General features: G+C 44.2%; 1 protein-coding gene and 1 long non-coding RNA gene across 2 annotated transcripts; both read right to left on the bottom strand.

Annotated features, from left to right (window-relative positions):
• Positions 1-440: 440 nt before the first annotated feature.
• On the bottom strand, positions 441-1,646 carry LOC134223989 (uncharacterized). The gene is made up of 3 exons (XR_009982798.1): positions 1,518-1,646; positions 1,385-1,454; positions 441-1,299 (listed from the first exon to the last, which is right to left on the bottom strand). It is a non-coding gene; the product is annotated as an uncharacterized LOC134223989 (long non-coding RNA).
• A 754-nt stretch (positions 1,647-2,400) lies between these two features.
• LOC134223001 (uncharacterized) lies at positions 2,401-3,851 on the bottom strand. The gene is made up of 2 exons (XM_062702140.1): positions 2,670-3,851; positions 2,401-2,622 (listed from the first exon to the last, which is right to left on the bottom strand). Exons 1-2 carry the CDS (start codon positions 3,849-3,851, stop codon positions 2,401-2,403), a joined length of 1,404 nt encoding a protein of 467 aa, XP_062558124.1.
• Positions 3,852-21,083: the final 17,232 nt, after the last annotated feature.

Below are 21,083 nucleotides of genomic sequence, written 5' to 3'. Positions count from 1 at the left end.
CCGTTTGGAGAACGGTGTAACCAAAACAGGTAATGTTCTTCCCCTCCACTGAGGGTTCAGAATTCAAAAATTTGAACGAATGCTATTTAAATTTTCGCTGGGCGCCAATTTGTAGCCCCTCGGCTGCTCCGACGGGAATCTATTTAAACAGGAAGGAGTTGTGCTGAGCACGGGTCGTCTATTCAAAATAGCACTGTTGCAAACGATCAAACACTCAGTTTACTCACCTGAGCAGGAACCTAACTTGAAATTGTTCACCGTTCCGTTGAGTAGGATAAATGTAACTGTTATCGAAAGAAGACTAATACGAGTTCAGTGGAGAACCAACTTTCAGGCGGACCACTAAGAACAAGGCTTGGTTACCCTCTTTTGGGTACGGAAAACGAAAAACCAAAATAAACCAATCAGGGAAATGCTTCCTAAAGAATTGAACTACCGTCTTATTACATGCTAGCTATTTATTTGCCCATTTGGACTTAGAGAGAGACGATACAATACATTGAGGGTCTACTTGCGCTTTGTGGTTCTGGTAGTCGTTGTGGTAGCTGGTTTGGTGATGGCATGGTTGGGAGGGCCCTCCGTTGTTCACAACTCGATTTCCGGATCTTCGACGAGCTTACCGGCAGAAGAATTGGCTGCTTGATTGGCCGGGATTCCGGCGGATGTGGTAATTGTTCGCTGCTAGCCACGTTGAACACGGTGATGCACGGGTTCCAGGTGGGATCGCACGGCGTGGGAGGTTTCCCAGTCCGAAGGTCGAATCGCCGTTCTTTGGTGACTCTCGTAGAAAACTCCACGTTTGGAGGTATTCGACGTTGACGGGTTCACCGGACTCGTTGATCGGATAACTGTTTTCGGAGACGGGCGTAGTTACCGGTGTTCGCCGACGGTGCGATGGTGATTGGAGGTCAACTCGGTCCTCGACGGTTTACCGAATTCGCTGTTCCGGTGGCCGATTTCAGCGACGCTGAGGTTGACTGGCGTTCGACGCCGATGACTTGAAGGTTGGATGCTAACTGTTAACCTGTTAACGCAGCTCGATTCGCTGTATTCGGCGTCGGAAGGGTTCACGGCGTGGCGGTTAAAGCTGCTCTGGGATTCGACAGATGAGTCGTTTTGTACCGGTGGGTACTCGGCAAAATGGCGTCGGTGATCTTTGTGTGCGCAGAGGGCACGTGTTGCTGGCCACCGGCCGGTTCTTGGCTTGAGATGGGCTCTCTGTCGATCCTTTGTCCTGTGAACGATAGCAGTCTCCGAGCTTCCGCTCCGGGAACCGTAAAAGAAAAGGCCCGCACGGACCTGCCACATAAAATTAGTAACCCTCAATTATCGTCTCTCTGCCCTCACTCTCTCTCTTTTTAGGTCTATTACAATTTTCAATTACCTTTTCTTCTGCTTTGTTCGTCGTTATATACTTTCTTTTATGGATACGTAGGTATGTTTTCGTTCGTAGGCTAAATTAACAATTTCTAGATAAATATTAAGTTTAGCACTATTTACCACATGATTCTACTAACCGTGCTACCACTGTCTATATAATCCCGTTTGGAAGCACTACACTGACTTGGAACTATCAATAGCTTTAATTTTACTTTAAGCACGACGCGCACTACTACTTTCTTTGGCGGTCAAAGATAGAAAGAAAGTAGCTCGTCTCTAGTCCCTCTTTTTTCCGAACGAACCAAAAACGTTTCATACGGAACAGTTGGCATCCCTTCTGGATGGTGAACAATCATTTTGGGTTTCTAACTGCTACCAATGACTGACAGGTGTGAGTGTCTGTCCCAGGTGATATTTTTGATTAATGAATGGCCTGCACATTTCACCGACAGCAAGGAGAACCCTACCAGTAAGGCTGTCAGTTAATATTTTACAGGACCGGACTTAGGTTTTAGGTGCTTACTGGCAGGTGGGGTCATTGGGATAAGGCTTGTGGTGGAGCCAACAAGCTACATAATTGGAACCTGCGGTTACAATGATTGTGGTTGTTGAAGACATCGCATCGGTTCAGTGATCGCTCCGCCGTAGATCCTCGCATTTGACCGGGAACAAAAAAGAAGACCAGGTAGATCGAACGACTTGGCTTGAAAGGGATGGAACTGCAATTACCTGTGCTAAGCGCAGGTGCGCTTCGAGCAAGTTCTCCCTTGCGGATTGATCTACCTAGAACGACGGTTTCAGATGCTTGGATCCGGTGACGGCAGTAGAGCGATCTTGGCTACGGCCGAACGATGTCCTTTCCCGGGGCAGTGCGGAGAGTTACGACGCGGACGACCCCGTCCTTGTCTGGGTGCAGCTTCATAATACGCCCGAGTGGCCAGCTGGCAGGAGGGATTCGACGATGCGGCCCAGCTCAACGGTGACCGGGGGATTGCAGCCTTTCGTTGCCCGTGCCTGCAGCTATTGAAGGTACTCCGGGTACCAGCGGGCCCAGATGTTCTGGAGATGCTTCTGGACCACGTCGTAAGCTTCCAAACGGTTGCCAGGAATTCCACGCAAATCAGCATCGGGTACCGCTTGAAGGTTGGCCCCGACGAGGAAGTGTCCTGGAGTTAGGACCTCCAGATCGGACGGTTCACTCGGCATCGGAGTCAGCGGACGGGAATTGAGGCACATTTCGACCTGTGCCAGTAGAGTCAACATCTGTTCGTAGTGTTTGTGTTGCCTACTGTTTTCAGGAGGTGCTTCTTTGCTGACTTGACGGCAGCCTCCCAAAGCCCGCCAAAGTGCGGTGCACGTGGCGGAATGAACTTCCACCGAATCTCGTTCTCCGCACACCAACTGAAAATCCGATCCCGATCGTTGTTGTCCACCTTCAGCATCCGGTAGATGCGGTTGAGTGCGTGTGACGCACCCTTGAACGTTGTCGCATTGTCCGAGTGCAGCTCGGCGATTCTTCCTCTTCGAGCAACCACACGACGGAGGGCTGCCAGGAAAGCAGCTGTAGTGAGGTCGCTAACAAGCTCGATGTTGACGGCTCTCGTGGCAAAGCAAACGAAAATTGCCACGTAAGCCTTGGTTGGAGCACGATTGCGGACGGTTGCCTTCAACAGGAACGGTCCACAGTAGTCGACTCTACAGACGGAGAATGGACGAGTTGGTGAGACTCGCGATGCCGGAAGATCTGCTGTGCTCTGCTGGACTAGTGTTGGCTTGCTACGAAAGCAAGTGTGGCAATGGTTGAAAACGGATTTGGACAAATTTCTGCCGCCAAGAATCAAAAACTTCTGTTGCAGTGTGGCTAGCAGGAGTTGCGGTCCTGCGTGCAGTAGCTTCAAGTGAAAGAAACTAGCCAGCAGAGTCGACAGCGGGTGTTTGGCAGAGAGTACGATAGGATGCTTGACGTAATCGGAGAGTGTGACGTTCCGCAGCCGGCCACCGATGCGAATAATGCGATCTTCGTCGATGTATGGCTTCAGCCACTTCATGGCGGATGATTTGATGACTGGTTCACCGCTCGATAGGTGAGAGATCTCTGCAGGAAACAACTGTTGTTGAGCTAGCCGACACAGATGAAGCTCAGCACGTTGCAATTCTTCGGTGGAGACTGGAGAAACGGTATCGTTGCGAATACTGAGTTGGTGGTAGCTGTCTGCGTCCGTTCGGCGCAGTACTGCGCGTGCTCGCAAGGATTGCAGGTATCGTAAACAGAACGCAGTAACGCGACGAAGCGTGGAGAAACTGGAGTAACGTGCAAACAGATTGTCATGGAACTCGTTCTGAATGACACTCAATGCAACGTGTTGCACATTGCGTTCTTCGGTAGTAGTATCTGCTACTTCTTCAGTGGGAATGGCCAGTGATCTGGATCTAGTGACAACTAGATTGGGCCGTTCCACCAGCGCTTGCATTGTAGCATGTCGACAGGGTTGAGTCCACGTGAAATATCGTCAGCGGGATTGTCGAGACCGGATACGTGCTTCCAGTGACTGACATCGGTCGTGTGCTGGATTTGTGACACTCGGTTTGCTACGAAAGCCTTCCAACGGTTCGGAGGAGATCGTAGCCAATGGAGAACGGTAGTGGAGTCCGTCCAAAAATAAGCGGGTGATTTTGCCGTCAGTAGCTGAACAGATACTCCGCCACTGGTTTCTGCTCGTACGTAGCAACAAGATTCGTAGGCTCCTTGAGAGGCGTCGGCGAAGAAGTGGAGTTGGAGATTGACGGCGTTTGGAAGCGAAACAAATCGTGGGACACGAACTTCGCACAGTAAATGTAGAGTGTTATGAAACGCCTTCCACTCCTCGTGTAGCTTGGTTGGGAGTACTATATCCCACTCACAGGCCTCCCCATTCTGCTTCAGTGCCCAACGCTGCATGAATAGTTTGGCCACCACAATTAAAGGACCGACAAGACCAAGTGGATCGAAGATTTGCGCGATGTAAGACATCACTTTTCGCTTTGTCAGGACTATGGCCGGTGGAGATAGCTGGACTTTGAACCGTAGTGCGTCGGTGAGACCCAGGGTTGAAACTGCCTGCTCGTCCTGAAGTTCATGCAGCGGTTGAACAGCTAAATCTTCCGACGAAACGCCATGTAGAACATGCGGAACATTCGATGCCCATTTCTTGATTGGGAAGCCTGCAGGCTTCAGCATCGACGTTACTTGTTGCCTCACTTCAATAGCAGATTCTACGTCATCAGCGCCCGAAAAAAAATCGTCGACGTAGAAATCGTAAATGACTGGATCTACTGCAGCTGGAAACTGGTACCCAATGTCGCGTGCAATCTGCTGCAGAGTCCTCGTTGCAAGGTATGGAGCAGACGCGGTGCCATAGGTCACTTGAGATATTCGTCCATAAAACAATGATACGCGTCCTTGGTGGCAGGATCACGTTCGAGACGCCGCTCGACACTCATAAGACGGCGATCTGCTATATCCCTTGAGCTTCCTAGGACAGAATTGGGATTGTTGATTCGAGGAAGACTGACGATATACCTTCCAGGAGGATCACTGGTGGTAGTAGCTACGTAGTGCTTCTCACAGCGATCTTCTTCAACGGATAGTGCCGGTCCGTCAGAGATGTTCTCGAATTCCCAGAACTTCTGAAGCGTAGCTTCTAACGGATCATCTTTCGCAGAAAGGTTGCAGATCCGAGGAATACAATTGTGTTGACTGGATGCGGTGCCAGCGACAGCCCATCCGAATGGTGTTTCAGTAAGGGTATGCGATAACACACTTTTTCCTAACGAAACGAAATGAAACGAAATTTAAAATGTCTATGTTGATTCGAAACGAATCGAAACGAAATATAGATTTACTTTCGAAATTTCAAATCAATACGAAATCAAGATCCATTGAATTAGAAATTTTACGAAACGAAACGAAATTTAATTTTTTTTTTAATTGGTTTTACATTGGAGGTAGTGGGGTGCCACGGTAGTGGGGTTTTACATTGGAGGTAGTATGCCCTTTATGATGGTTTCAGTTAATGCCTGTTAATATCCAGTTAAATGCAACTTATCCTAAGATTTTTCTTGAAAAAACTATTGAAAACAATGATTTTCCTTAATAAAATTGACTCCTTTGCACCTATACGCATGTTTGTCCCATGTTTGCTGGGATTTCCTATATACATGAGACAGTTATGCGTATAACGGCAGTATAGTGGTGCAACTGTACCAATAGTGGCGAGTCTCATAATAAATCAATCATCACTATGGGAGCAAAAATTAATTTTTACCGCCACCAAAGGAACAGTGTACCTATTAGTGGTGCAAGCAATATTTGGTAGTTGTTGATGCTAAAGGACACTAATTTTATTTTTGTTAGCAAATTTATTAGTTTATCTATTGGCTAAGATATTAAAACTGTAAATTTCTCACAATTATCGATTTTCGAAAAATACTTTGTTTTGTGGATCCACTAATACCTCCACTATTGGTACCGTTACCCTAGATCTACAATTACAGAAGAAGCAGTCTGTGATAAACAGCGAATATGCACAGCTGACCAATTGAGTAACCTTCTTGGGATAAAAAAAGGCCTCATTGTACTTGCTTCGGAGTTTCCAATTCATGATTAATAACGATGCTGTTCACGTCTGTTCACGATGCTGTTCATGTCTGCACACTAATTAAAAAAATATCTGCTCGCGTTTCCTAGACTAGCTGCCGTCTTGTGACCAGCAGCAACACCGAACAAAAAATTTGCCGAATATTGACTGTTGTATGGAGTACCTTCAATCCTCTGAACTTTCTTGAACATCTCTTGAAGATGGCTGGAGAGAATTCGATCCGCCATTGGAAGCACCGCAACCGCTGCACTAGGCACGGTGGCTCCGGATCAGAGAAACGACTGGTATGACGGCGAATGTGAGCAGTTAGTTGAGGAGAAGAATGCAGCATGGGCGAGATTGCTGCAACACCGCACGAGGGCGAACGAGGCACGATACAAATGGGCGCGGAACAGACAAAACTCGATTTTCTGGAGGAAAAAGCGCCAGCAGGAAGATCGAGACCGTGAAGAGATGGAGGTACTGTACAGCGCTAATAACGCACGAAAGTTCTATGAGAAGTTGAACCGTTCACGTAAGGGCCACGTGCTATAGCCCGATATTTTTAAGGACATAAACGGGAACCTTCTTACAAACGAGCGTGAGGTGATCCAAAGGTGGCGGCAGAACTACAAAGAGCACCTGAATGGCGATATGGCACACAAGAGTGGCGGTATGGTAATGAACCTAGGAGCACGCGCGCAGGACATGCGACTTCCGGCTCCGAATCTCCAGGAAATCCAGGAGGAGATCGGCCGGCTGAAAACAACAAAGCCCCTGGAGTTGACCAACTACCAGGAGAGCTGTTTAAACACGGTGGTGAGGCACTAGCTAGAGCGCTGCACTGGGTGATTACCAAGGTTTGGGAGGATGAGGTTCTGCCGCAGGAGTGGATGGAAGGTGTCGTGTGTCCCATCTACAAAAAGGGCGATAAGCTGGATTGTAGCAACTACCGCGCAATCACATTGCTGAACGCCGCCTACAAGGTACTCTCCCAAATTTTATGCCGCCGACTAACACCAATTGCAAGAGAGTTCGTGGGGCAGTACCAGGCGGGAACGCTCTACCACAGACCAGGTGTTCGCCATACGTCAGGTATTGCAGAAATGCCGCGAATACAACGTGCCCACACATCATCTATTTATCGACTTCAAAGCCGCATATGATACAATCGATCGGGACCAGCTATGGCAGCTAATGCACGAAAACGGATTTCCGGATAAACTGATACGGTTGATCAAGGCGACGATGGATCGGGTGATGTGCGTAGTTCGAGTTTCAGGGGCATTCTCGAGTCCCTTCAAAACGCGTAGAGGGTTACGGCAAGGTGATGGTCTTTCGTGTCTGCTATTCAACATCGCTTTGGAGGTAGTAATACGAAGGGCAGGGATTGACACGAGTGGTACGATTTTCAATAAGTCCGTCCAGTTATTTGGTTTCGCCGACGACATTGATATCATGGCACGTAACTTTGAGAAGATGGAGGAAGCCTACATCAGACTGAAATCAGGAAGAGGCTTAAGAGAGGTCAATGTAAGCCACCCACCACGAGTTTCTATCGGTGGTGACGAAATCGAGATGGTTGAAGAATTAGTGTACTTGGGCTCACTGGTGACCGCCGATAACGATTACAGCAGAGAAATTCGGTAGCGCATAGTGGCTGGAAATCGTACGTACTTTGGACTCCGTAAGACGCTCCGATCGAATGGAGTTCGCCGCCGTATCAAATTGACTATCTACAAAACGCTTATGAGACCGGTAGTTCTCTACGAACACGAGACCTGGACGATGCTCGTGGAGGACCAACGCGCACTGGGAGTTTTTGAAAGGAAAGTTTTGCGTACCATCTATGGTGGGGTGCTGATGGCGAACGGTACGTGGAGGAGGCGAATGAACCACGAGTTGCATCAGCTTTTGGGAGAACCATCCATCGTACATTCCGCGAAAATCGGAAGACTGCGGTGGGCCGGGCACGTAGCCAGAATGTCGGACAGTAATCCGGTGAATATGGTTTTCGACAACGATCCGACGGGAACAAGAAGGCGAGGTGCATAGCGGGCAAGGTGGATCGATCAGGTGGAGGACGATTTGCGGACCCTCCGCAGACTGCGTGGTTGGCGAAGTGCAGCCATGGACCGAGCTGAATGGAGAAGACTTTTATGTGCAGCACAGGCCACTCCGGCCTGAGTCTGATACTAAATAAATAATTAGTTTACATCTAAACAGATAACACTAAATCAACAATTTGACGCCACAATACACGGTTCGAGGCCGTATCTCTCCTTCCTCAGATGCGCCCCAGGTTCGCCAAGTCGTTTTGCACCTGGTCTGCCCATCTCGCTCGCTCCACGCCGCCTCGTACCTGCCGGATCGGAAGCGAACACCATCTTTGCAGGGTTGCTGTCCGGCATTCTTGCAACATGTCCTGCCCATCGTACCCTTCCGGCTTTAGCTACCTTCTGGATACTGGGTTCGCCGTAGAGTTGGGCGAGCTCATGGTTCATTCTTCGCCGCCATACACAAAGATGGTCCTAAGCACCCGTCTCTCGAATACTCCGAGTGTTTGCAAGTCCTCCTCGAGCATTGTCCATGTTTCATGTCCGTAGAGGACAACCGGTCTTATAAGCGTCTTGTACATGACACATTTGGTGCGGTGGCGAATCTTTTTCGACCGCAGTTTCTTCTGGCCCTAGGCCCTGGTAGTAGGCCCGACTTCCACAGATGATGCGCCTTCGTATTTCACGACTAACGTTGTTGTCAGCCGTTAGCAAGGATCCGAGGTAGACGAATTCCTCGACCACCTCGAAGGTATCCCCGTCTATCGTAACACTGCTTCCCAGGCGGGCCCTGTCGTGCTCGGTTCCGCCCACAAGCATGTACTTTGTCTTTGACGCATTCACCACCAGTCCAACTTTTGTTGCTTCACGTTTCAGGCGGGTGTATAGTTCTGCCACCTTTGCAAATGTTCGGCCGACAATGTCCATGTCATCCGCGAAGCAATTAACTTAACTGGATCTGTTGAAAATCGTACCCCGGCTGTTACACCCGGCTCTCCGCATGACACCTTCTAGCACAATGTTGAACAACAGGCACGAAAGTCCATCACCTTGTCTTAGTCCCCTGCGCGATTCGAACGAGCTGGAGTGTTCGCCCGAAATCTTCACACAGTTTTGCACACCATCCACCGTTGCTTTGATCAGTCTGGTAAGCTTCCCAGGGAAGCTGTTCTCGTCCATAATTTTCCATAGCTCTACGCGGTCTATACTGTCGTATGCCGCCTTGAAATCAACGAACAGATGGTGCGTTGGGACCTGGTATTCACGGCATTTTTGAAGGATTTGCCGTACAGTAAAGATCTGGTCCGTTGTCGAGCGGCCGTCAACGAAGCCGGCTTGATAACTTCCCACAAACTCGTTCACTAATGGTGACAGACGACGGAAGATGATCTGGGATATCACTTTGTAGGCGGCATTAAGGATGGTGATCGCTCGAAAGTTCTCACACTCCAGTTTGTCGCCTTTCTTGTAGATGGGGCATATAACCCCTTCCTTCCACTCCTCCGGTAGCTGTTCGGTTTCCCAGATTCTGACTATCAGTTTGTGCAGGCAAGTGGCCAGCTTTTCCGGGGCCATCTTGATGAGCTCAGCTCCGATACCATCCTTACCAGCTGCTTTATTGGTCTTTAACTGTTGAATGGCATCCTTAACTTCCCTCAAGGTGGGGCTGGTTGGCTTCCATCGTCCGCTGAACTGACGTAGTCATCTCCTCCGCTGCCTTGACTTTCACTGCCTGTACTATCAGCGCCATTCAGATGTTCCTCGTAGTGCTGCTTCCACCTTTCGATTACCACACGTTCGTCCGTCAAGATGCTCCCATCCACGCCACGACTTTGCCTTTTTAACAAAATTATACTAATCTGATTCATATCAAATTAAAATTACACTCTAAGCCTGGCGTGGGAGCGGGCCATTTGGCATAAAGTCATTTGGCATAACGCCATTTGGCATAAGGTCATTTGGCATAAAGGCCATTTGGCATAACGGTCATTTGGCATAACGGACATTTGGCATAATTGTAATCAACGTCAAAAGTGAGGGTCTTTTGGCATAACGGACATTTGGCATACTTTTTTTTCCGTTCGCTAAATGGTGACTAAGTGGTGCGGGAAACACCCCGGAATAGTAAATATAACACCCGTCGATAACAATATGTATTAAAAAGACATTGTCCCCTCGTGAAAAGAATGCATTTGCAATGCAATGCAAAAGTAGGCGCATGCCCGAATTAGAGACGTGGTGGATGTAATCCCCTCTTTAAAAGAAGGCGTGTTGCCGGATTATGGCAATGAAGGATGTGATCCCTTCTTTAAAAGTAGGTGCTTGCCCGGATTATGGCAATGGAGGATATGATCTCTTCTTTAAAACTAGGAGGTTGCCCGGATTAAGGTCATGGTGGATCCGATCCCTTCTTTAAGGGTAGGCGCTTGCATGGATTATGGCAATGGGTAATGAGATCCCTTCTTTAAAAATAGGCGCTTGGCCGGATTATTATAATGGTGGATGTGATTCCTTATTTAAAGCAGGTGCTTGCCCGGATCATGGCAATGGAGGATATGATCTCTTCTTTAAAAGTAAGCGCTTGCCCGGATTAAGGTCATGGTGGATGCGATCCCTTCTTTAAAGGTAGGCACTTGCCCGGATTATGACAATGGTGGATGTGATTCCTTCTTTAAAAGAAGGCGTTTGCCAGGATTGAGGCAATGGTGGAAGTGATCCCTTCTTTAAAAGTAGGCGCATGCCCGGGTTAATTCCATGGTGGATGTAATCCTTTTTTTAAAAGTAGGTGGTTGCATGGACTATGGCAATGGAGGATGTGATCCCTTCTTTAAAAGTAGACACTTTCCCGGATTATGACAATGGTGGATGTGATTCCTTCTTTAAAAGAAGGCGCTTGCCCGGATTGAGGCAATGGTGGAAGTGATCCCTTCTTTAAAAGTAGGCGCATGCCCGGATTGAGGCCATGGTGGATGCGATCCCTTCTTTAAAAGTAGGCGCTTGCATGGACTATGGCAATGGAGGATGTGATCCCTTCTTTAAAAGTAGGCGCTTGCCCGGATTATGACAATGGTGGATGTGATTCCTTCTTTAAAAGAAGGCGCTTGCCCGGATTGAGGCAATGGTGGATGTGATTCCTTATTTAAAAGAAGGCGCTTGCCCGGATTGAGGCAATGGTGGATGTGATCCCTTCTTTAAAAGTAGGCACTTGCCCGGATTATGACAATGGTTGATGTGATTCCTTCTTTAAAAGAAGGTGCTTGCCCGGATTGAGGCAATGGTGGATGTGATCCCTTCTTTAAAAATAGGCGCTTGCACGGATTATGGCAATGGAGGATTTGATTTGTTCTTCAAAAATAGGCGCTTGTCCGGATTGAAGCAATGGTGGATGTAATCCCTTCTTTAAAAGTAGGTGTGTGACCAGAATTGTGGCAATGCAATGGTGGATGTGATCCCTTTTTTAAAAGTAGACCCTGCCCGGATTAAGGCAATGGTAGATGTGACTCCTTCTTTATAAGTAGGCGCTTGTCGGGAATAAATCAATGGTTGATGTGATCTCTTCCATGAAAAGCACAATTCAGATTGATTTGGTTGAAATAACTCATATATGACTTGATTGGTTTTAGTACCTCGTCTACGACAAGTGTGTTGCTTGAGTTTTTAAAGTTGGGCGCTTACCCGCATTAAGGCAATGGTGGATTTGATCTGGTCTTCCAGCGCATGCTCGGATTGAAGCAATGGTGGGTGTAATCCCTACTTCAAAAGTAGACATGTGGCCGGAATAAGTCATTGATGGATGTGATCCCTCTCTCGGAAGTAATTTTGCCGTTTTGTTATTTCGTTCTCCCGGAAAATGTCTACCATCAATCTAAATTTATCAGAAAAAAGCCTCATCCTACTCTATCTACGCTAAACATTATATGAAATATCCCTTTCGCTTTCACAGCTCGAAATTATGCCAAATGACCCATTCTTTTCTTACAGTTCAAAATTATGCCAAATGTCCGTTATGCCAAATGACCATTATGTCAAATGGCCTTTATGCCAAATGACCTTATGCCAAATGGCGTTATGCCAAATGACTTTATGCCAAATGACCCAGACCCGCCTGGCGTTTTAAATATTCTGTCGGATCACTTTAGATACTTAAAGATACTTTTCGATTTGCATTAAATATTTCAAACAAAACACTGAAGACGTTTCATAGAAGAAAACTGAATACGTATTTGTTGACTCATAATGGGATTATGTAGTAAGCGTTAATAGAAAAAACTGTATAACATAAAAATGTAAAATCATGAAGCTGTATTTTATGATTTTGTTCAGCGGCGCAGCCAAATTTTTTTAGCTTGAGCTTGAGCTAGAACTTCATTGACTGCTCGTAGTTGCTACTCCATTATGACCAGATCAGCTGTTCTTGCACAGGGAACCAACAGATGTTTGCTTGGGACTAGCACACATCTTCAATGTACAAGTACTGGTGATCTCATTTGTTAGGGTCATACTGGCGCCTGCCACGTTAGAATGCAAGTCAATGTAGGGAAGGGATGGAAATGATGATGCAATCACTCGCCCACTGCAAGCCGAATATACCTCTGCACTTGCCACGAGTTCATGCGGAATTTGTCGGAATTTTTGGGTTTGGTTCGAGAGGCAGAGGTCCGACTTGGTTAACGAGCTGCCAATGTGATAGATAGGAGAAAACAATTGATGGAATATCTAATTGGATGTAGGAAACGAGCTTAAATTTTTCATTCATTTCCAATTCTAGCAGATTACTGTTAGAATACTCAAGTTGAAGGTATGGGAATAGTAATGGAAACGGTATATGGAAGTTCATTTCCAGTTCTAGCGATTGCTAGAACATGAGAAATATAGAGAAAGATACGAAGTAGAAGAATGGAACGGACCTGGGATTGAACCCACGACCTCCTGCGTATGAGGCAGAAGCAGTAGCCATATGACTACCAAGCCCGTTCATTTTGTTCAGCGGCGCAGCCAATTTTTTTGATAATATAAAGAATGTTTCAAGTTTAAATTTGTTTCGAAATTCCGTTAAATTTCGTTAGAAGCTAGTTTTTTCTAGCGAATTTTTTGTAATTTTACGAAACGAAACGAAATCAAGAAATCAGATTTCGCCATGCTCAAATTCCGCAAAATTCCGCGGAATTTCGTTTTGAACCACCTGAAACGAATTTTTTCGAAATACCGCATATGCTTACCGGAGAGTTAAGTAAATACTTTTTAGAAAAAAAAAACAACTTCAATTTATTGTGACATAGCTTAATTGGGTAACAATAAACAGTCGAGTCAAGTACGAGACACTGAAGACGACCTTACTGTTGAGGTCGAAATACGTATCTGTCAAGGTACAATTAAGTGGTGGAAATCAATGGGATCTCGTCTTATGACGAGTGAATAAACAGTAGTTTTATATTTCCCATCGGTCCTGATATTATATTTATCCAAAGCTCTGCTTGCAATTGATTTTCTTAACAAATGGAAATTATATCACACTAGTCGACCCGGCAGACGTTGTCCTGCATAGTAGGCGGAAATGCGCGTAGTTAACTGTCCATGCGAAATTTCCATACGAAACCTAATTTTAGTTTTTCACGATTTAATCAACTTTTATGTGATTTTCACATTAGGAAATACCATATAAACCCGTCGGAAACTATGGCAAACATATCTGCTGAAGGACTGAAGAAAATCCATCCAGCCGTTTTCGAGTTATGCGGATACGAACACAGACCATTTCATTTTTATTATATAGAGGATTCAATTTGGGATATACATATTAAGTATGTATAACTATTTCGATTGCATACAAATATAAATTAACATTAAGACAAAAAATACAAAAATGATTATTTCTATAATTACCTGAAAGCCTCTATAGATCCGGATACCAGATCCAACTTGAATTCCGATTAAACTTGAAATGTTAGATGAAATAAAACCTGATGGCGAAAACCGAACGAAAATTTGAATATGAATTGACAGATGAGCCAGGAAATTGATCTCATCTGCGAAGAAAGGGAAAGACACTTTTTATTTGCTGTGCGGCATTACCTATAGGGAAGGACAGAACAAACACGGATATACGAAGAGAGGGTTTGGATCGAAATGCATTTTTTATGTCTTATTGATTGAACTCGTAATTAATGGTGTACGTTTCAATTGGGGTTGGATGGTGATGGCGGTGATTGAAAGGGATTGACAGTTTGGAAAGCTGGATATGTTTTGTTTATTCCGATGTCTGAGCCTTTTTCTTTCCGAATCTAATAGGACATTTGTCCGTTATGACAAATTTATCCGTAATAAGACCATTGAAAAGTTTCTCGCTGTTGGCCGTACCACTCGTAAAGGGCCGGGGTCTGCTTAAGAATTCATTTTTACTGCTGCAATTCAAATGCGGAAAATGGTGTGACATCCTCCGCTCTCTCATTGCTGGAGTCTTTCATAAAGAAAAGGCATTAAAAATTTATTAGATAAGAACGCGACTTTTTTTCCTCGTCCTGCCGCTTCTTGATGGCGCCTCACAGGTCCAAAGGTCGTTACGGACTTGCAGCACTGTATATAGGCACACAGCCAGCGTACTGCTGCCGCATTCCCGCAACGATTCGGGAGGGAGACGTTCGAACCGAGATGATTGTCAACCTGGGGAAAAGCCATCATCCTGCCAGATATTTAGATATCTAGACTCACGGCTCTTGCTTTTTTACGAACTCAAAATTGTTTAAAGAGCCGTATAATAAATTTGTTCCCTCCAAGGAGTGTTTTAATTCCGCGGCCCTTTTCTCTAACTTTGTAAACGCATATTTGTGTATACTTTTGATAAAGTAGGGTATCAAAATTGATAAACAATAGCTCTATCAAATTAATATCTATGGCGCACATATAGTCAACTTAGGCGTACGTTTTCTACCAAAAACATTAAAAGTGATTATGCGAAATGTGTTTCCTATTCAAATGAGGAAATATCTGCCAATTTTATAATCGCTTTATGGTGTATGCTCTGCTCATGTTGAATGCGGGATCTTTTTTGGTTCCCCGGATTTTTTTTTGGGATATAATGATGCTTGTCAATATTTCAGATTCGCGGGGCGTTGTTGTTTTTGTCATCTATTCCCCCAGGAACGTTTCGCTACGCGGTGAAAATGTGCTGAAATATTCGCGATCCCTACCGGATGGAAGGGGGATGAATAACACCGCGTTCAATTTTTGCGATAAAGACAATGGGTAATCAACAGTTTGAAAGATAAAAAGTTTGACAGTTGGTAGAAATGTACGAGAGTTGAAGGTGGGTGGGATCCATGTTTTAATCTGTGTGAAATTGGCTGGCTAATTACCTGGATTGATTTCATCGAGAACAAAGCGATGCAAATAGAAGTGAGCAAATGAATCGTATTTTTCCATGAACGTACATCGTGTTTACAAAAAAACTGGAGAATTATTAGTAACTGTCGCAATAAATTATACATACCTTCACAATTACCCAAATATTATAATCATTTTTTTGTGCCCCTAAAAGAAAATGTAATCAACTGAAATCCTATCTAGGCTGTAAAAAAATCTCTAGAAAAACCAACACGGGTAAACTCAATTAACCCTGGAACGAAACACTCTCGAGTTTTTCCCCTCTACGGTTTCCCTTTCGATTGAATGACCGCCCATGGCGAATGCTATCCTCACATATGTTAACTTATGCTGGGATATCTAAAACCAGCGAGAAGTGCCGGGCATAGAAGACCCTTTGTACGAGTGTCACTCCCCAGATCTGAACAGTGCTATGCAGTCATATGCTAAACTTATATTCATTAATCATGAGAAACCCTCGCGACGAGCTCTTGGCGTGGCTCAAATTTTGCAATATGTGGTAGCAAATTATGGAAGGATACGGTGTGGTGGCGGTCAGATGGATTAGTTAATTTTGCATGTTGTCTTTGCCATTTTGTGTCTTTCTCGCACATAACGATGGATCGAAGGGCTATAAAGTCAGTCCATTTTTTGACAGAATACTGGGCAATATATTCTTTTGCAACACCAGTCAGCGTGGCAAAACGTCAGGAACTGATGGTCCCAGGACGAAAATATGTGCAAGCTGAATACTACAATACGAACAGATTTATTAATTATCATTTCTTGAGTAGATTTCAATGACCGTCTTTACATTATAGGGTGCATCGTTGCCTAATATTGGCATGCCAAAATCTTCTTATATATAAAAATGAAATGGTCTGTGTTCGTATCCGCATAACTCAAAAACGGCTGAATGGATTTTCTTCATTCCTTCAGCAGATGTGTTCGTTATCGTTTCCGACGGGTTTATATGATATTTCCTTATGCTAAAAACACGAGTTAGGTTGAGTAAATCGCGAAAAACTAAAATAAAGATTTGTATGGAAATTTCGCATGGGCGGTTCACAACGCGCATTTTCGCCTACTATGCAGGACAACGTCTGCCGGGTCGACTAGTTCTATAGTAAAATCATTATTATTGAAATTTTAAAAAGTACATAAGGCCGATACAAATATTAAATTTATTTTATGTGCAACAGCTCTTGGAATGTACGAGGGGGGGAATAAAAAAAATAACAAGGAAACAAAAAAAAAAGTCCAAAATGCAATTATTCCATGCATTTTTTTTAATTTTAATGGAAAATGATAGCAAAGAATGTTTAGAGGAAACAAACAATATGAATATTTGTATCATATTTATCCAGTAGTGAATTTAGCACAAACTTTATGTAATTAGAAAAGTACTGGAACTTATTTTTGTAGAAATTTCTGTTTTTCTTTTTGGAAAGAGCTGGTTTTGCTGATAAATTCTAAGTAAACTGTTAAATCCATAACATCAAAGTACTGCTAGAATTATAAGCTTTTGTTTAAGTCAAGTATGAAACTCAAACTGGTTGAATCAATAGGGGCAATGGTCAGATGTACTTCTGAAAACACAGATGTGTTGTTTGAACACAGTTGTTTCATGACGTTCTTGCATAGGCTCGGAATTGTAGACTTTCCGGAAATTGCAGACTACTTTACGGAATACTTAGGTGACGTCTGAAGTAGAATCGCTGAAGCACGCCATATCAGCATGTCCACGATCCTAAAGTTATTGGAATGCGATGCTACTTATTAGCAGCATAGATACGACCTCGGATAAACCCGTAGAGAGGATGCAATGGCTCATGGATGACGATTGCTGCTTGGGCGCTTCCCAACCCCTACACGATCTGAGATTTCTTCTCAGGCGTATGGTTGCAGAATCTCGTTTACCTTACTCCAAGCAAAGGTACGATTGATTTATGGAAAATAAAATAAAAAAACAAAATATTCTTCCAAACGGTTTCGCAATAAATCTCTATTGCTTTGTAAAAATAGCTAAATAAATATAATACAATACATAGACTATGTTGGTTTCCTTCTCAGACCCATGTACACGTGGTATTCATAAAGTGGGACGGATTCCAGCACTTGTTCTGGAAGGTGGCAGCGTAGAATAGAAGTGGGCGGCGAAGAATACTCGCTTAACTTTTCAAAAGGACCTAAGTAACATTTTTTTCATGAACTAATTTTAATAGTATTATACAGTATTATTATTTAAAGGATTATACTTTTATCGAAACCGGTGACATCAATTTCAATTATAAATTAAATAAATGAATCATAAATAGTAAATTATAAATGTAACCCAACTGGCGATTGAGAAGCGAATAGAATCAAAGTCGGAGAAACGGGAAGAATCAGAGGACTAAAGTACGAGTCCCGTCTACGGTATGTATCACTGTAAGTGGGAGTCGGGCGTTGCTACAGACATGACAGGCTGGCGTGGATGGACATCCTGACCGATGAAGAAAAGATGGCTGCAACAACCGAAGATTATCGCCTCAATAACTCACTGACTTAGAAAGCTGAAATGCTGGTTCGATCACTTCGAACAGCTTCTTATAGTCTCAGCTGCGTTCTTCGAAAAGCGGCCATCCGATGCAAGAAATCTAAAGGAGCTCCAAGGTCGATCGGCAGTTGGCGGAGGTGACCCTATGCTGTCTGTTTTTCTTTGTCTGAATCACAAAGATCTGTTTGGCCCCCAGAGATGCTAGGGATTTTCAAATAGGGTCAGAGCTTTGTCTGACCTCATTCTGGTAGTCGTTGATGTGAGGCAAGGATGCATTTCATCTGCACTGTTACTTCTCAGCGTAATCGAAGAGATCTTGGTGGGTGCGATTGACCGTGTATCATACCTTGAGCTGCTTTGGTTGTTATTGTTGTGGAACATCTAGACGACTCTGATTTGGCTAATGAACACGAAACGCTATATTAGTATTGCGATGCTCTTTTATGTGTGCTTAACGAGCTGACCGTATGTTTTTTTTGCGGCGGGTCCACCATCAATGCCCGCAGGACCAGGTGGTTGAGTGTCAACGGAAAAAAACTTCTCAAACTTTGCAGTAGCCGGGCGATCGGAGGACTTCAATATCTTGACAGTCTGATATCATCAGATGACGAAATTGGGATTGACATGGAACCATTAGTCAGAAAGGCTGGGGCCACTTTCGCAAGTTTTCGAAATATTTGAAGACTCAACCGGATTGATCCACGCACCAAAATTCGAATGTACTACTCTATCGTGAAGCGTGTTGTGATTAGGCAAAGACAACGCAGATGATGTCTAAAATTTATAATTCGAACGGACTTACAGTGCCGAGCCAAAAAGCCATCAAATATCGAACAATAGATGTTCGAAAACGTGAATGGAAATGGGTCGGCCAAGCAAGGTGCTTAGATGGAATCTGTAAGGATAGGATATAGAATATTTATGCCGATAGAGATGTATGTTCGTATTTTTATTTAAAATACTCTTGAGGACACATTAATGATCTATAAATGATATATTTCGTATCAAGATACAAACAGTAATGTATAAAGACCAAAAAAAAATAAAAAATAAAAAAATAAACTTTTTTTCGCCCCTCCTTACCGCCGAGTATTGTCCGCAGCACCTTACGCTCAAACACTCCGAAAGCTCTCCGATCAGCCTCCTTTAACGTCCATGTTCCATGGCCGTATAAAGCCGTCGGAAGAATCAGAGTAGTATACAGCGCGAGTTTTGTTTTCGTTTGCAGACTACGGGACTTAAGCTGGTTACGAAGTCCTAATGTTCCAAGATACACAAATTCTTCTACCACTTAAAATTTTTCACCATCCAGCACCATTTCGCTACCATCACCACTAATGAACCCACGTTGATTGCCAGCGACCATGTACTTCGTTTTGCTGGTATTGATCGTGAGTCCAATCCTCGCTGTCTCCCTCTTAAAAGGCACAAAAGCCTCTTCCACGGCACGGCGATCAATCCCGATAATATCGATATCGTCCGCAAATCCAAGGAGCATATGCGATCTTGTAATAATGGTACCGCTTCTAATCGCTTCCTCGAGCGCTATATTGAACAGTAGATTCGAGAGTGCATCACCTTGCTTTAATCCATTTAAGGTATCAAATGACGTCGATATTTAATCCGCAACCCTTACACTTAATTTCGATCTGTCCAACGTTATACGAATCAGCCGTATCAGTTTCGCCGGAATACCATGTTCAAGCATAATTTGCCATAATTCATTCCGTTTCACTGAATCGTACGCCGCCTTAAAATCAATAAACAGATGATGTGTCTGCAAGTTGTACTCCCGGAATTTATCAAGGATTTGTCTCAGGGTAAACATTTGATCCGTCGTTGATCGGACCTCACGAGAACCTGCTTGGTATTCGCCGACGAAGGACTCTTCAAGCGGTCTCAATCTGTTGAACAGAATACGGGGCATAATTTTGTACGCCGAATTAAGGAGGGTTATTCCTCGGTAATTGGCGCACTCCAGTCTGTGCCCCTTCTTAAAGAGAGGGCAAATGAGGCCGTCCAACCAGCTAGCAGGCATTTCCTCGTCTTCCCATATTTTCGACATAATATGGTGCAGAACTTCATAAAGCTGCTCACTGCCATGTTTGAGAAGTTCAGCCGGGAGCTGGTCCTTCCCCGCAGCCTTATTGTTTTTCAGCTCTTTAACAGCGTTTGACGTAAACTACGTCTAAGGGGAAGACTCAGATACAGGGTGTAAAACGGAAATTTCCAAATTCGAGACCGTCACGAAATTAGGATAGATTTCAAACGCTAGCTCCTTTATCTTTCAATGGATTTCCGAGATTTTATTATCAATCGAATCGGCAACTCTCCAGCAATTTTTTAAGCCTATTGGAACTATTAATTATCAACGTCAAAACATTAAAAATTCCAAATCTTTACCAACCCAGTAAAATTTCACTGTTTCGTTACGACCGCCGTCTGCGGTTGGTTCTTGCGCTCTACTTTTGTCGCGATTCGCACAAAAAGTACAAAATAGAACCAGAGCAATGACCGCGGTCGGAGCAAAAAAGTAGTGTTTATGAAAAAGTGCTACAGATGCTTAACATGTTCATGTTAGCAAGAGGTGAATATTAAAATTGATTATCAACTTTAAACAAGGTTACACTCTAACTGTTTTGACGGGAATTGAGTAAAATGTCTGTGGGATAGAAAGAGAGAGCAATGCAATTTTACCTGAGTACCGTGCGGGACCGAAATCCGTACAGCACCAAAATCCGTCCACCTCATGAGATATCAATAAATTAAAGGAGGTTAAAGGTAATTAATGTAGGAATAATTAATCTTATCCTGTTCAGCTACTTGACAGTAAGCTTTTAGGGCATAGAATTGGAAAGAAGGCTTTGAAATTAAAACCACAAAAATCAAAAACAAATCTCCACCCACCAAACGCGGAGTTTGGGCCGCCATTTTGTTTTCGGGTAGAGCATAATGGCACCAAAAGTAACTGTGTTTTAATTGCTAATTGCAAATCATTACATAAGATAAGCGGAATACAAATCGAAGGGATCGCTTCTCAAGGTGCATATCGAACTATTTACAGTGGTAGTTTAGTCAATCAGACTGTTTCAATTTAAATATTTAGTTAAGAAATAGCTGTACGGATTTTGA

Source organism: Armigeres subalbatus, chromosome 3, assembly GCF_024139115.2.
Source record: "Armigeres subalbatus isolate Guangzhou_Male chromosome 3, GZ_Asu_2, whole genome shotgun sequence".
Lineage (NCBI taxonomy): Eukaryota > Metazoa > Arthropoda > Insecta > Diptera > Culicidae > Armigeres > Armigeres subalbatus.
This window is presented reverse-complemented; position numbering and strand designations above follow the sequence as displayed.

What these genes read in the sequence shown, in the direction of transcription:
- LOC134223001 (XM_062702140.1), bottom strand. Translation starts at nt 3,851, where the DNA reads ATGCAAGCGCTGGTGGAACGGCCCAATCTAGTTGTCACTAGATCCAGA. An exon ending in AGAAGCACCTCCTGAAAACA is followed by an intron (nt 2,623 to 2,669) that starts GTAGGCAACACA and finishes CTACTGGCACAG; the next exon opens with GTCGAAATGTGCCTCAATTC.